The sequence below is a fragment of the Lepidochelys olivacea genome (genome assembly GCF_965140295.1).
Source record: "Lepidochelys olivacea isolate rLepOli2 genome assembly, chromosome: 1".
NCBI lineage: Eukaryota > Metazoa > Chordata > Testudines > Cheloniidae > Lepidochelys > Lepidochelys olivacea.
In genome coordinates, this window is record NC_140411.1 from 8,251,662 (window position 1) to 8,264,985 (window position 13,324).

The 13,324-nt window shown below is 48.4% G+C and overlaps 1 protein-coding gene across 1 annotated transcript in view; it reads left to right on the forward strand.

Moving 5' to 3' along the window:
* Positions 1–12,506, forward strand: part of LOC311514339 (uncharacterized protein) — a 32,988-nt gene extending 20,482 nt beyond the window's left edge. Inside the window, exons 3-4 of the mRNA XM_084616884.1 lie at positions 10,090–10,114; positions 10,900–12,506. Coding sequence (XP_084473010.1) covers positions 10,090–10,114; positions 10,900–11,856 — 982 coding nt within the window. The 3' untranslated portion in view covers positions 11,857–12,506. The remainder of the gene's footprint in view (positions 1–10,089; positions 10,115–10,899) is intronic.
* The last annotated feature ends 818 nt before the right edge of the window (positions 12,507–13,324 follow it).

Consider the following 13,324-nt stretch of genomic DNA (forward strand, 5'->3'; position numbering starts at 1 on the left):
GAAGGATCAAACCCTGATTTCTCCTGCTTAACAGAATTCACTGGCTGATTGGGTTTGCTCTCTGTGCTAACAGCTATTAGCAAGTCCTTCTTCTCCCTGCCAGCCAAGTAATTTGCATTACCACAGACAGGAGCCAGTTCACCAGTTTTCAGATCCTTAACTGCTACCAATTCCAAGGCTGGACTCTGTCTTAAAGAGATACCATCCATTTTCACTAACAAGCCAGACTCCAAGTTCTGTTGCTCTTCCCTTACCAACCTCTGCTTCCACATGGAATTAGATGATGTTAAGCTCACTGAGAGCACAAGAAAGTATCTAGAGATGAGAGTATACCTGCCATCCCCTGCATTCTCGAGAGATTAACTGCCCAGCTGTTCTGCTCTGCAGACTCAGCTACCCAGTCTTCCCTCTGAACCTGAGCCTCAGACTGTTCACTCACAGAATCAGCATGAAGACATTCCTCTCTCAACAACCTTGTCTTCCCAACAAGCTGGCCAAACACAGCCACTTGGTTATAGGACTGTTCAACTTTCTTAACAGCTTTCACTCCATCTGAGACCTTCTCAAAGCTCTCCACACTGGGTCTTTCAAAAAGAAAGTTAGTGGATCCATTCACAACAGAAAATCTCTGGCTGTTAGGAACTGAAACTTCCTTGATTAAATCACTTTCACACCCTCCAGCTACAGCAAACTGCTTGCAAAGACTACCATGAGGAGTCCTTTCCCCAGGAATTTCTTTAAGCAGCAATTCACCCCTCACAGAAATTCTGCCTTTACCCTCTTCACCTAGGGCTTGCTCTACAGAAACACTTCCCTGTGCAACAACAGACTCTTTCTGGGTCTCACGTACATCCAGAATCACCTCTGGCCCATCAGGTGGATTCCAACACAATCCCCTTTCAGGGAAACTTATAGACTTCCTAGATAAAAGGTTAGAAGCCTTCTCCTTCCCTTTGCCACACACAAGCTCAGGAATCTTTTCCTTCTTGCTACAAGTTTCCACACCATCAGTAGGTAACACAATCATAGAATCATAGAATATCAGGGTTGGAAGGGACCTCAGGAGGTCATCTAGTCCAACCCCCTGCTCAAAGCAGGACCAATCCCCAATTAAATCAATCACATCACCTTTCTGCTCTCCTTGTGCCCTGGCGAGGGTATCACCCTGATTAGACAGAGTTGCTACACCCTTTCCCAGCCACACATTAGCAACAGGCAAAATACAAGCGCCAGAATTGTCTGGTATCTGGGATTTTGCTAGGACACTAACTGGATGCGACCTAGTTAGAGTGCCATTCTCCCGAGCAGACACAAACTTAGGACCATTCCTTTCCTGGGCTTTAGCTGAATCCAGACTCTGAGACAACCGCACTATTCTCAGCCATCACAGGCTGAAAGGCACCTTCTGTCTGCTCCATAGACAAAGAAGAGCCGGACATACATTCTCCTTTAGCAGACACACAGCTTGGGATCTCTTTCCCCTTGTCCCAGCACACAAGGCTGGTCACAGACAACTGCTTGGAGATCAGGGTAGCTCCCTCCATAGACAAGTCAATACCCCTGACAGACACAGGCACATTTCCTTCACTGTCACAATCCTCCACACAGGTAACAGGTAAGGTATAGGGACTCTTATCTTCCACTATCCTCGCCTTCCCAAACTGCTGACTAGACAAAGCCATCAGCTCACACTGCTGCCTAGGCTCATCCAAACTTTCCTTACCAAGCACCTTGCCACTCCCAACTGACAAACTGCTGCTCTTCTCAGTACCCTGAGCTACTTCCAGCAAATCACAGTTACCTTTTCCAGGTTCACTTTTACAAGCTGTACTAGCCAACAATCCATCACCCATCAAAAATTGACCCTTTCCTTCCTCAGTTCAGGCTTTAACCTGACCATCCACTTTCATCTGCTCCTGAGAAACATTTTCCTGACCAATGAGTTCTTTCTGCTCTTTATCAAACTCCAGATTCACTTCTGTCACATTAGACAGACATTCAGAAGCTTCCTGCACAGACAAACAGCTCTTTTCCTTAGACAAACATTCCCCAGGCAAATCATTGGCCATAATGGACACAGGTTTAAGATCATCCCTTTCCTGTGACTGGTTACCTGGACTGAAAAAAACTTTAATATTTTCCCCAATCAAAAGATCCTTAGGCAATAACTTCCTTATACCAACTCTAGCTTCATGCTTAGTACCATTCCATTCAAGGGGGATTCTGGCTAAAGGCACGCTTACAGTAAACTCATAGAGGACTACAACATTCACACTCTGATTTGCTAAGTAATCTTCTTCTTTGACAAGATCTGCTTTAACAAGAGTCAGAGTAACAGCCGTGTTAGTCTGTATTCGCAAAAAGAAAAGGAGGACTTGTGGCACCTTAGAGACTAACCAATTTATTTGAGCATGAGCTTTCATGAGCTACAGCTCACTTCATCGGATGCATACATCAGATGCATCCGATGAAGTGAGCTGTAGCTCACGCAAGCTTATGCTCAGATAAATTGGTTAGTCTCTAAGGTGCCACAAGTCCTCCTTTTCTTGTAACAAGAGTGATGTTAGAAGCCATAATTTGCCCTAAACAGCTTTTTCCATTGACTTTTACGCTCTCTATGAATTTTTCATTACCACTCCCATACAGAGCATTGGCACTATGTATGGGGCCACCCTCTACTGAACTCACAGTAACAGCATTACATAAAAGGTGGCAGTGTTGGGGTACATTTGGTTACACCCAGACAACTGCTCAGAGTCATACAACAGATCAACATTGTTATATACTGGACTTTCAAGAGGATACAATTTCTGCTGTTCTTCCATTGCTTTTTTTGACTTGGAGCTGAAGTCTGACTGTCTCCTGTTGCATCTGGTGAGCTTTCTTCTTCCTTTCATCAGCTTCTTTTTCTCTCTCAGCAGCTTCTCTTTCAAATTCAGCGTTCCTTTCTTTGGCTTCTTTCTCCAGCTGGGCCAAGGCTTGCTTCTCTCTCATTCGAATGTCCGCCAGTTTTTGTTCATGCACAAGTTGCAGTTTACTCACTGCCTTTTGACAGGTTTCAGAGTTTGGATGAGCTATTACCAGCAGGAGAGTGAGTTTGTGTGTGTATGGGGTTGGGGGGGGGGGTGAGAGAACCTGGATTTGTGCTGGAAATGGCCCACCTTGATTATCATGCACATTGTAGGGAGAGTGGTCACTTTGGATGAGCTATTACCAGCAGGAGAGTGAGTTTGTGTGTGTGGTTTTTGGGAGGGGGGTGAGGGGGTGAGAGAACCTGGATTTGTGCAGGAAATGGCCCACCTTGATTGTCATACACATTGTGAAGAGAGTTGTCACTTTGGATGGGCTATCACCAGCAGGAGAGTGAATTTGTGTGGGGGGGTGGAGGGTGAGAAAACCTGGATTTGTGCTGGAAATGGCCCAACCTGATGCTCACTTTAGATAAGCTATTACCAGCAGGACAGTGGGGTGGGAGGAGGTATTGTTTCATATTCTCTGTGTGTATATAAAGTCTGCTGCAGTTTCCACAGTATGCATCCGATGAAGTGAGCTGTAGCTCACGAAAGCTCATGCTCAAATAAATTGGTTAGTCTCTAAGGTGCCACAAGTCCTCCTTTTCTTCACTGCCTTTTGCATTCCATTGCTTCTGCAGTCTCTGTAGCATCAGCTAAGGGCTGTGGTCCTGCCTCCTGATCACTGGCCACCAACAGATCTCTCAGTTCTTGATTTGTAGCTTTCTTTCTAAAGCTTATCATCTTTTCTGAACACAAATCTTTTAGGGCTTTTTTGTCAAGGCCCTCATATGCTCTTTGCTCACCCATTGCAACTGCTCTTTAACCATCCAAACTCTCAATACCAAAATTCAAATTTGGATAGTGTTGGGTTCTGACCCAAAGCTTAATTGACCTGCTTCTGTGGATCCTAGCACAACTACGCCACTGTAACTCTGAGGTTTTTCCAGGCCATGGGACGGGCAGCTTGTCTTTGGGACAAAGAAAGAAAGACCACATGCCCAGAGAATATAAAAAGCTGCGGCAGCTCCTCCATCTTGTCTTCAATCCTGCTTCTTACCTCTGGAGGGACTTTGCTACACTGAAGCTTTGAACCAAGGACTGAAAGACCCATCCCAGCTGTGGATGTTCTCCAGAGACTGGATTTGAACCTGCAGTTTATTCCATCACTGCTACAAGCCTGAACCAAGAACTTGGCCATTACTGTATGTCATTGATTCCATTGAACCAATTCTAGCTCTCATCGATATCTTTTTCCTTTTATGAATAAACCTTTATAATTTAGATTCTAAAGGGTTGGCAACAGCATGATTTGTGGGTAAGGTCTGATTTGTGTATTGACCTGGGTCTGGGGCTTGGTCCTTTGGAATCGAGAGAACCTTTTTTCTTTTACTGGGGTGTTGGTTTTCATAACCATTCGTCCCCATAACGAGTGGCCCTGGTGGTGATACTGGGAAACTGGAGTGTCTAAGGGAATTGCTTGTGTGACTTGTGGTTAGCCAGATAGTAAAACCCAAGTCCTCTCTGTCTGGCTGGTTTGGTTTGCCTTAGAGGTGGAAAAACCCCAGCCTTGGGCTGTAACTGCCCTGTTTTAAGCAATTTGTCCTGAATTAGCACTTTCAGTTGTGTCCTGCCAGGACCAGAATCGTTACAAAAGGCAAAGCATGTTTATCTGCAAAATGTACTGTATCAGAATGAAATTCCCAGCTGACTGAGCCGTGTCCTGGTGGGCGGTTCAGAAGGCTGATAAATAACCCAACTCAGTAAGCCTGACAGATGGCAAACCCAGACCGCGTGCAGCACTGAGCTTTCCTGTCTGATGAAGCAATAAGAATTCTCGGCGTCCGTTACTGGCGGACCCTGGTGAGTTTGGACGATGCTGGCTGAAATGTCCTTAAACTGAGCTTGGTTGTTTTGAGAGCCGTATTCTACCACCTCTACTCATGTTGAGTTTATAAAACAACCCATCTCCCACAAGATGATGAGTGCCCTCGGACATGCTGAACACCCTTAGCTCCCCTTGACTTCAGCAGGAGTTGGGGTTTGTCAGCTGCTGGCAGAATTGAGCTCTTAGCGTAGGCAGGGTTTAAAGGGATGACCACAGGAGACTTCTCAAAGCGCCAGAAGAAGATACTCAGAGGCTGTTTTTTTGAGGGAACTGAGATGTGGTGAGTAGCTTTTAGTATTGGTAGGCGTATGTAAGGACTAGTCATCCATTTATTTATTTTGCCATTTAACAATTTGTGCTTGGCCAACCTATATTCTTGTTGAGTGCACATAAACAATCAGAGGAGCTACTTCTTCAAGTTGCATCCAAGATAACGATCCACTCAAGCCAATGATCCATAGATTCGTTCAAGCCCAGAAGAGACCATTAGGTCATCTAGTCCAGTGGTTTTCAAACTGTGAGTTGCAACCCAGTACTGGGTGGTGGAATGGAAGGCACTGCTTTACGGCAGCTCTGGTCAGCACCGCCCACCGGGCCGTTAAAAGTCCGGTTGGCAGTGCTGCCCGGATAAGTCAGGCTAGTCCCTACCTCTTCCAACACCAAGCTGCACCCCAGAAGTGGCCAGCAGCAGGTCTGGATCCTGGGGCGGGGGCACGGGGTTCCTCGCACTGCCCCCCACCAGGAGCAGCGGCTCTTGCACTCCCACCGGGGGGTGCCTGAGGGCAAGAGCCGCACGGAGCCGCTTGCGCACCTCCACGTAGGAGCCGGACCTGCTGCTGGCTGCTTCCGGGGCGCAGCGCGATCTGCAGTGCCAGGAGAGGCAGGCAGCCTGCCTTAGCACCGCCGCTGCACCGCTGACTGGAAGCCGCCCAAGGTAAGTCTGTGCCCCAACCCTGCACCCCAATCCCTTGCCCCAGTCCTGAGCCCCCCGCCAACCCAGAACCCCCTCCTGCACCCCAAGCCCCTCATCTCCAGCCCTACCTCAGAGCCTGCACCCCCAGCCCAGAGCCCTGACCCCCTCCCTCACCCCAAACCCCTCATTCCCAGCTCCAGTGGGTCACGGGCATCAACAATTTTCTTCAACTGGGTCACCAGGAAAAATTTTGAAAACCACTGATCTAGTCTGACCTCCTCTATATCACAGGCTGCAGAATTTCACCCATTTACCCCTGTCTTGAACCCAATGACTTGTGTTTGACTAACACATCCCTTGTGTTCCTCTAAAGCGTATCTTCCAGGAAGGCATCCAGTCTTGGTTTGGAGATAGCAGGAGAATCCACCACCTCCCTGCGGAGTTTGTTCCAGTGGTTAAACACCCTTGATGTCAAAAATTTAGTTTGTCTGGTTTCAGTTTCAAGCCATTGGCTCTTATTATAACTTTCCATGCTTGATAAAAGATTCCCTTAGTAGCTGGTATTTTGTCCCTGTGAAGGTGCTTGTACATGGTTATCAAGTCAGCTCTCCACCTTACTTTTAGTAAGCTAAGCAGACTCAGCCCTTGAAGCCTCCACTGTCCGGCATTTGCTCCAGCCCTTCAGTCATTTTTGTGGCTCTTTTCTGCACCCACTCCAATTTTTCAATCTAGGCTCGGGGTCTGGACACAGTATGCCGGCCCTGGTCTCCCCACTGCCATACACAGAAGTAAGGTCACCACCTGCTTTTACTCACTGCTTGCCTGTTTATACAGCCAATGGTAAGTTAGAAACAACCGAGGAGGAGAAAGACCAGGATGATTGTAAGCCATGATGTGATGCAGCTGGGAACAAGGCCCATGAGATCCTAGAATGTGTCAGGAGAGATAGGGAAGTATTCATATCCTTATACCAGGCACTGGTGAGACTTCCTCTGGCAAACTGTATAAAATTCTGGTCATTTATATTCCAGAAAGAAAAATACAGATTGGAAAGGTGCAGAGAAGGGCTCCTAGGATGGTCAGAGCAATAGAGGGCCTGTCTTACAAGGAGACTAAAGAACTTGGCTGGTTTAGCCTAACACAAGGCAGGCTGAGCAGGGATCAGATTGCTCTATAAATACACCAGTGGTGGGGGGTAAAAACCAGGGAGGGAGACGAGCTCCTGAAGCTAAAGGACAGTGTTGTCAAAAGAACAAACGGGGAGAAACTGGCCATGAGTAAACTGAGGCTGGAGAGGAGAAGGAGGTTTCTGACCATCTGAGGAGGGAGGTTCTGGAACAGCCGCCCAACAGGAGCAGAGGGGAACAAACAACCCAGCTTGTTTTAAGATGGAGCTTGACACGTTTATGCACCGGATTGTATACCAGGGTCACCTGACATAGCAGGGGACTGGACTCATTGACCCAGGAGGTCCGTTCCAGGCCTATGTCCCTGTGGGTCATATTTTGCCCATTTTGCATCACACTGGGCGCTCATGTGGAGTTGCTTGTGCACTATGACCCTTCTCTGGGCCCTGGCCGATGGATCTGTCCCTCAATAGATTCAGGAGAAAGCATGACTCAGCATTATCATCCGGAAAAGGAATTGTTCTTGGGCTCCTGTTTAGTGATGTCACAGGAGTTTAATTCCCTGAGTTTCTGCTAATCTCAGCATGCTGAGCTGCCAGCTGCCCCCTCCCCCTCCACTAGCCCCAAAGGAAGGGTGGTTCTGGCCTTAAAGTGCTGGCCTGGGACTCACAAGAACTGGCTTCAGTTCCAGGCTCTTCCACAGATTTCTTCTGTGACCTTGGGCAACTCACTTAGTCCCTCTGTGCCTCAGCAATATGTGTTTTAATACGGCTCAATGTAGAGGTTTACACCTTGGAAGAAGGGACACAGGCCATCCTTACCGGATGGGGGACCCAATCTTGGGAAGCAGTGACTCTGAAAAAGACTTGGGGGTCATAATCAGCTGAACATGAGCTCCCAATGCAGTGCTACAGACCAAAAAGCTAGAGCAACCCGGAATGTACAACCAGGAGAATCTCGAGTAGGGGCAGGGAGGTTATTTTACCTCTGCGTTTAGCTCTGGTGTGACCACTGCTGGGATCCTGTGTCCAGTTCTGGTGTCTACAGTTCAAGAAGGACATTGATAAATTGGAGAAGGGTCAGAGAAGAGCCCAGAGAATGACTAAAGGATTAAAAAAACCTGCCTTAGAGTAATAGCCTGAAGGAGGTCAATCTATCTAGTTTAACGAAGAAAAGGTGACAGGGGTGACTTGATCACAGTCTGTAAGTACCTGCATGAGGATCAAACATTTAACCATGGGTTCTTCAGTCTATCAGAGACAGTTATAACAGGATCCAATGGCTGGAAGCTGAAGCTGGACACATTCAGACTGGAACTAAGGTGTAATTTTTTTCAACAATGAGGGTAATTAACGATTGGAACAATTTACCAAGGGCTGTGGTAGATTCTCCATCACTGACAATTGTTACATCAAGGCAGGAGGTTGTTTTAACAGCTCTGCTCTAGGAGTTATTGTGGGGCAGGTCTCTGGCCTGTGCTAGGCAGGGGTCAGACTCGGTGATCACAATGGTGCCTTCTGGCCTTGGGATCTGCCCAGTGGTGTTCGTAGCTCTGCCCTGCCGCACGGGGTGTTGTACTGATAAATATGTCACAGATTGACAGGCGCTCGGATGCTACGATAATTGGGGCCAGAAGGAGATTTCATCTCGGTGTGCCCCATATGGGTGATTTGGGGCACTGGGTGGAGAGCCTGAACTCTTCCCAACACCCCTTGGTGATGAGGCCTGTCATCAGCACAGCCCCCTTTGACGAGGGAGTCCGGGCCCCTCCTGCAGCTTGGCAGTAAGAGGGGGAATCAGGACGTGCTTTCAGAGAGTGAAGGGTCTGGAGAGTGTTGTCTGGCTGAATAGAGCCCTGCTGGGCTGTCCCTCACTCTGATCCTGACCCTCACCCCCTCCATGAGCACTGAGACCTGCTCTAGGGCTGGAGATAGACCTCACACCCTGCGTCCAAATTTCCATCATCACCAGATTTGGGGGTAGCTGGATCTGGGGGAGGGGGTTGTTTGGGTCCAATAGAGAGCTAGCAGCAGGCATTTGGAGCTAGGCTTGGGTCACGCCCCTTTCTGTTAAGAATGTGCAGGCCCTTGCTTAGCCGGTGTGTGCATGTTTCATGCCTGAACAAGGGGAAGAGACCCTCTGAGCTGTGCCACAGGAGTCAGTGAATCTGCGAAGCCGGCACTGTTATGTCCGGCTGTCTGTAGCGTAACCCTGTTCCTTACAACCGGGGGCTCTGTAGCCCAGTGCAGAAGGGAAACGGTGTTGTTAGTAGATAGGTCTGTTTGTTAGCATCGGATAGAATTTTGGGTTTGACTTTTTGATACTCTTATACTAAAATGTGTAAAGAAAGAACAGACACTGTGATGTTGCTTCTGCCTAGCCAGATTTGTTAGCACAATGGGAACAGATAAGAGCAGTTAAAGTGTCACCTCAGAGCACACTTTAAGATTGCCTCAACCCTGCCTCAAGGCACAGTCAAGCAATCAGTCGGGAGGGGCAAAGGGGCTTGTAGGGGGAAGGTATAAAACACTAAAAACCCAAAGAAATGCCTGTCCCTGACCGCAGCATAACTTCATTCCTTACCCCTCCCGTGGGGTACAAAAGGGGCAGGATGAAGACCACAGATCCAAAATGGAACATGACCCTAAGTTGTAAGGGGCAGAACTATGGACATGCATTGGGCCTGCTAAGAAGGAGGAGGTGTGAATGGGAATCGGAATAGGGAATGGGGAAATGGGAATGGAGAACAGGGACACAGGCAAGGCTCTGTGGTGTCAGAGCTGGGAAGGGGGACACGGGGTAAAGGCTCTGCGGTGTCAGAGACGGGAACAGAACACTGGGGAACAGACTCTGCCAGTATCTAGAGCTCTGGACATGTTTGCTTGGAACTAACCCCAATAAACATCACATTGTCTGCACTTTGGACTTCTGATCTTCTGCTTTCTGTTTGCATGACAAGAACCAGGGAAGGGGGTGAAGGGAAAGCCCTCTAACAAGTATCTCCGTCACTGACGGGCTGTGGCCAGAAATGTCCACTAACTAACCCTCAGTGCCTTCGTTTGTGGGTGCTCCGCTTAAGATAGGGGGACAGCAGCACCAACTCCTGGGATTTTATTGGGAGTCTCGCACTATTTCCTGTCTTTCTTAAAGCCCCAACTTCTGGGATCAAGACACTGTGCGGGAATCCCAGTTTTCAGTTTTCCTAAGGAAGTTTTTTTTTAAAAGTGAGTTGCAGAAAAGCTAGAAACCCTGAATCAGGTGCACCCCAAAGACTGAGAAACCAAAGGCACATGAAAATGAACCCCACATTAGTGTATTTTTAAATCTCATTATTTTAAAACCAATCTCATGATTTTGGGGAGTATGAGTCATACTTGTTGTATGGGGCCGAGCGATACTGCATCCCTAGTTCAAAAGATACGCTCTCATTCAGCCACAAGACCAGAATTCGATGAGTGAAATTCCCTGGCCTATATTTTGCAGAAGCTCAGTACAGATGATTGCAATGGACCTTTCTGGTCCCAATATCTATGAATGTGGGTGTGCAAAGTCTGATGAGCCCCACATCACTGGACAATGGAAAACATTCACCTTGACCCTTCCAGGTCTCAGATTTCCCTTCTGTAATAATGCCGATAATTTTTGTGGAAGTGCACAAGCCAAAAAGGAATGTGTCCTCTATCCCCCAACGAGTTCTTGCGAGCTATAACCCTATGACCTGACCTTCCCGTATGAGTGCCGACAGCTGCCAGGACTGGTGCACTGTACTGGGAAATATTTACAGACCGTGCAGCCCTGGGAGACACTGAGGGACTGATTCTGATCACACTCAAACCAGTGTAAATCTACTAACATTCATAGAGCGAGGCCACGGTAGTGAGATCAGAATGGGGCTTGCTGTGATACTGATAATGATAATTGTTTTGATTCCAGGCTTCTGTAAAGGCAGCTGAACAATAGCAACACGCCCCACCCATGTCAGCTTCCAACAACATCAGCTTCAGCGCTTCCCCCTTCACCTTGATTGGAATCCCAGGGCTGGAGGCAGCTCATTTCTGGCTGGCCTTTCTTCTGTTCTCATTGTACCTCTTCACCGTGCTCGGGAATGGCACCATTATTTATATCATCAAAGCCGAGCAAAGCCTCCATGAGCCCATGTACCTTTTCCTCTGCATGCTTGCAGCCATTGATATACTGATCTCCACATCCACCATGCCGAGGATGATGGACCTCCTCTGGTTCAACTCCACCACCATTGGGTTTGATGCCTGCCTGCTCCAGATGTTCTGCATCCACTCTCTGTCAGGCATGGAGTCCACGGTCTTGCTGGCCATGGCTTTTGATCGCTACGTGGCCATATGCTGTCCCCTGAGGCACGCCGCCATCCTCACCAGCCCCAGCATAGCCAAGATAGGGCTGGCAGCAGTAATCAGAGGAGCTACCGTGATGGCCCCCTTGCCCATTTTTATTAAAAGGCTGCCCTTCTGCGGCTCCAGAGTCCTCTCCCATTCCTACTGCTTACACCAGGACGTGATGAAGCTGGCCTGTGCCGATATAAAAGTCAATATCATATACGGTTTGATTGTTATTATCTCTGTCATTGGGCTGGACTCCCTGCTGATCTCCCTGTCGTACATCTTAATTCTCAGGGCTGCCTTGAGTCTGAGCCAGGAGGCCAGACTCAAGGCACTGGGCACCTGCATCTCCCACGTCTGTGCCGTCTTCCTGTTCTATGTGCCGTTCATTGGCCTGTCCATGGTGCACAGGTTTGGGAAGATACATGGTTCCAACATCCATGTCGTAATGGCCAACGTCCACTTGCTGGTGCCCCCAGTACTCAACCCAATAGTGTATGGGGTGAAAACCAAGCAAATCCATCAAAGGATCACGAGGCTGTTCCAAAGAACTACCCACTGATGGGACCTTTCATCTAGCCAGCTGCATAGTCATTCAAAACAGAAGCAATCATTAATAGCCCACATGGCCAATCCAGAACGTCACTCAACAAGCAGGACAATTCCTCACGCACCCTTGTACCCAAAGCAAACCTGATGTAGATCACAGAGGCACACAGCCAGCCCCTGGAGTTTCCCTTTCGTCCAACAGCCACAGCTAGAGTGGCACCAACAGGGGAACAAGAGATGAGTCTGGGTAAGCCAGCCCTCTCCCCTGCCCTCCCCATTGGCTCCTGCGGGAGCCACCCGAACGCAGCAGATCCCAGCAGCCTTGCTCGCCACCAGAAGCCTGAGGAACTTCATGGTGGCCTAAGAGAGCCACCAGCCCCTGGAACTGGCATTGAAATCAACAGATTTCCATTGAGCACTGAACACAGCATATGGCCTCCTAACTTCAGTTCTGCAGCTGACACTGATACACTACGTCACCTTGAGTCCTGCATGGTATATCTGTATCGGTGGAATACATGACACCCAGTCTCTTAATAGCTGAGAATAAATAATAGCTGCCAAAAAAAGAATAAATGAAGCATGATCTTACATCTGGTACTCCTGGGGGAATTCTGTGCCAAAAAATTAAAAATTCTGCGCACAATATTTGAAAATTCTGCAAATTTCTTCATATTTTATTTCTCAAAATAACACCATATAATCATGCCAGTTATGATTCTTTTGGTAATTTATTTCAAAATATCTGTCAGCAAGTATGTCTGTAACAATGCAGACCAAAAAAAAAAGATTCAGGGTTTTTTTTTGTTTGTTTACAAATAGATTCCATATGAGGCATATTAATACAGAACTTTGTGTAATTCATTTAAATTACATGACAGAACTGTATTTCCTGCACCTGTCCGAAGCAGTGCAAAGGCTTGGGGGAGTCGGGGATAATGGAGGAGCTGAGGGAGAGGGAAGGAGCCTGCAGTGAACCTGGAGGGGTGTTGGGTGTGGGTGGGAGAAGTATGGAACAGGTGCTGGGGGAGGGGAAGGTGGGGAGGGGCTGGAATGTTAGGGAGTTGGGGAGCTTCCCCCATGCAGACCTTGGCTGACCCCCAAGCCTCTCCCATTCAGTCAGGCACGTCTGCCCCGTCCCTGCACCCCGCATCCCCAGTCTCTTCAGCCCCCTGCCCCCATCCCCAGGCTCAATCTCATAGACTCATAGACTACCAGGGTTGGAAGGAACCTCAGGAGGTCATCTAGTCCAACCCCCTGCTCAAAGCAGGACAAGTCCCCAATTTTTGCCCCAGATCCCAAATGGCCCCCTCAAGGATTGAACTCACAACTCTGGGTTTACCAGGCCACTGCTCAAACCACTGAGCTCTCCCTCCCCCACAACTCGGTCACCCCACTAGCTCCTGAGCCCGTGCTCCAGTCAGCCCCCGCCTCCACTAGCCATTCTGAACCCCCCCCACAGAAGGCCTGGGTGCCCCACT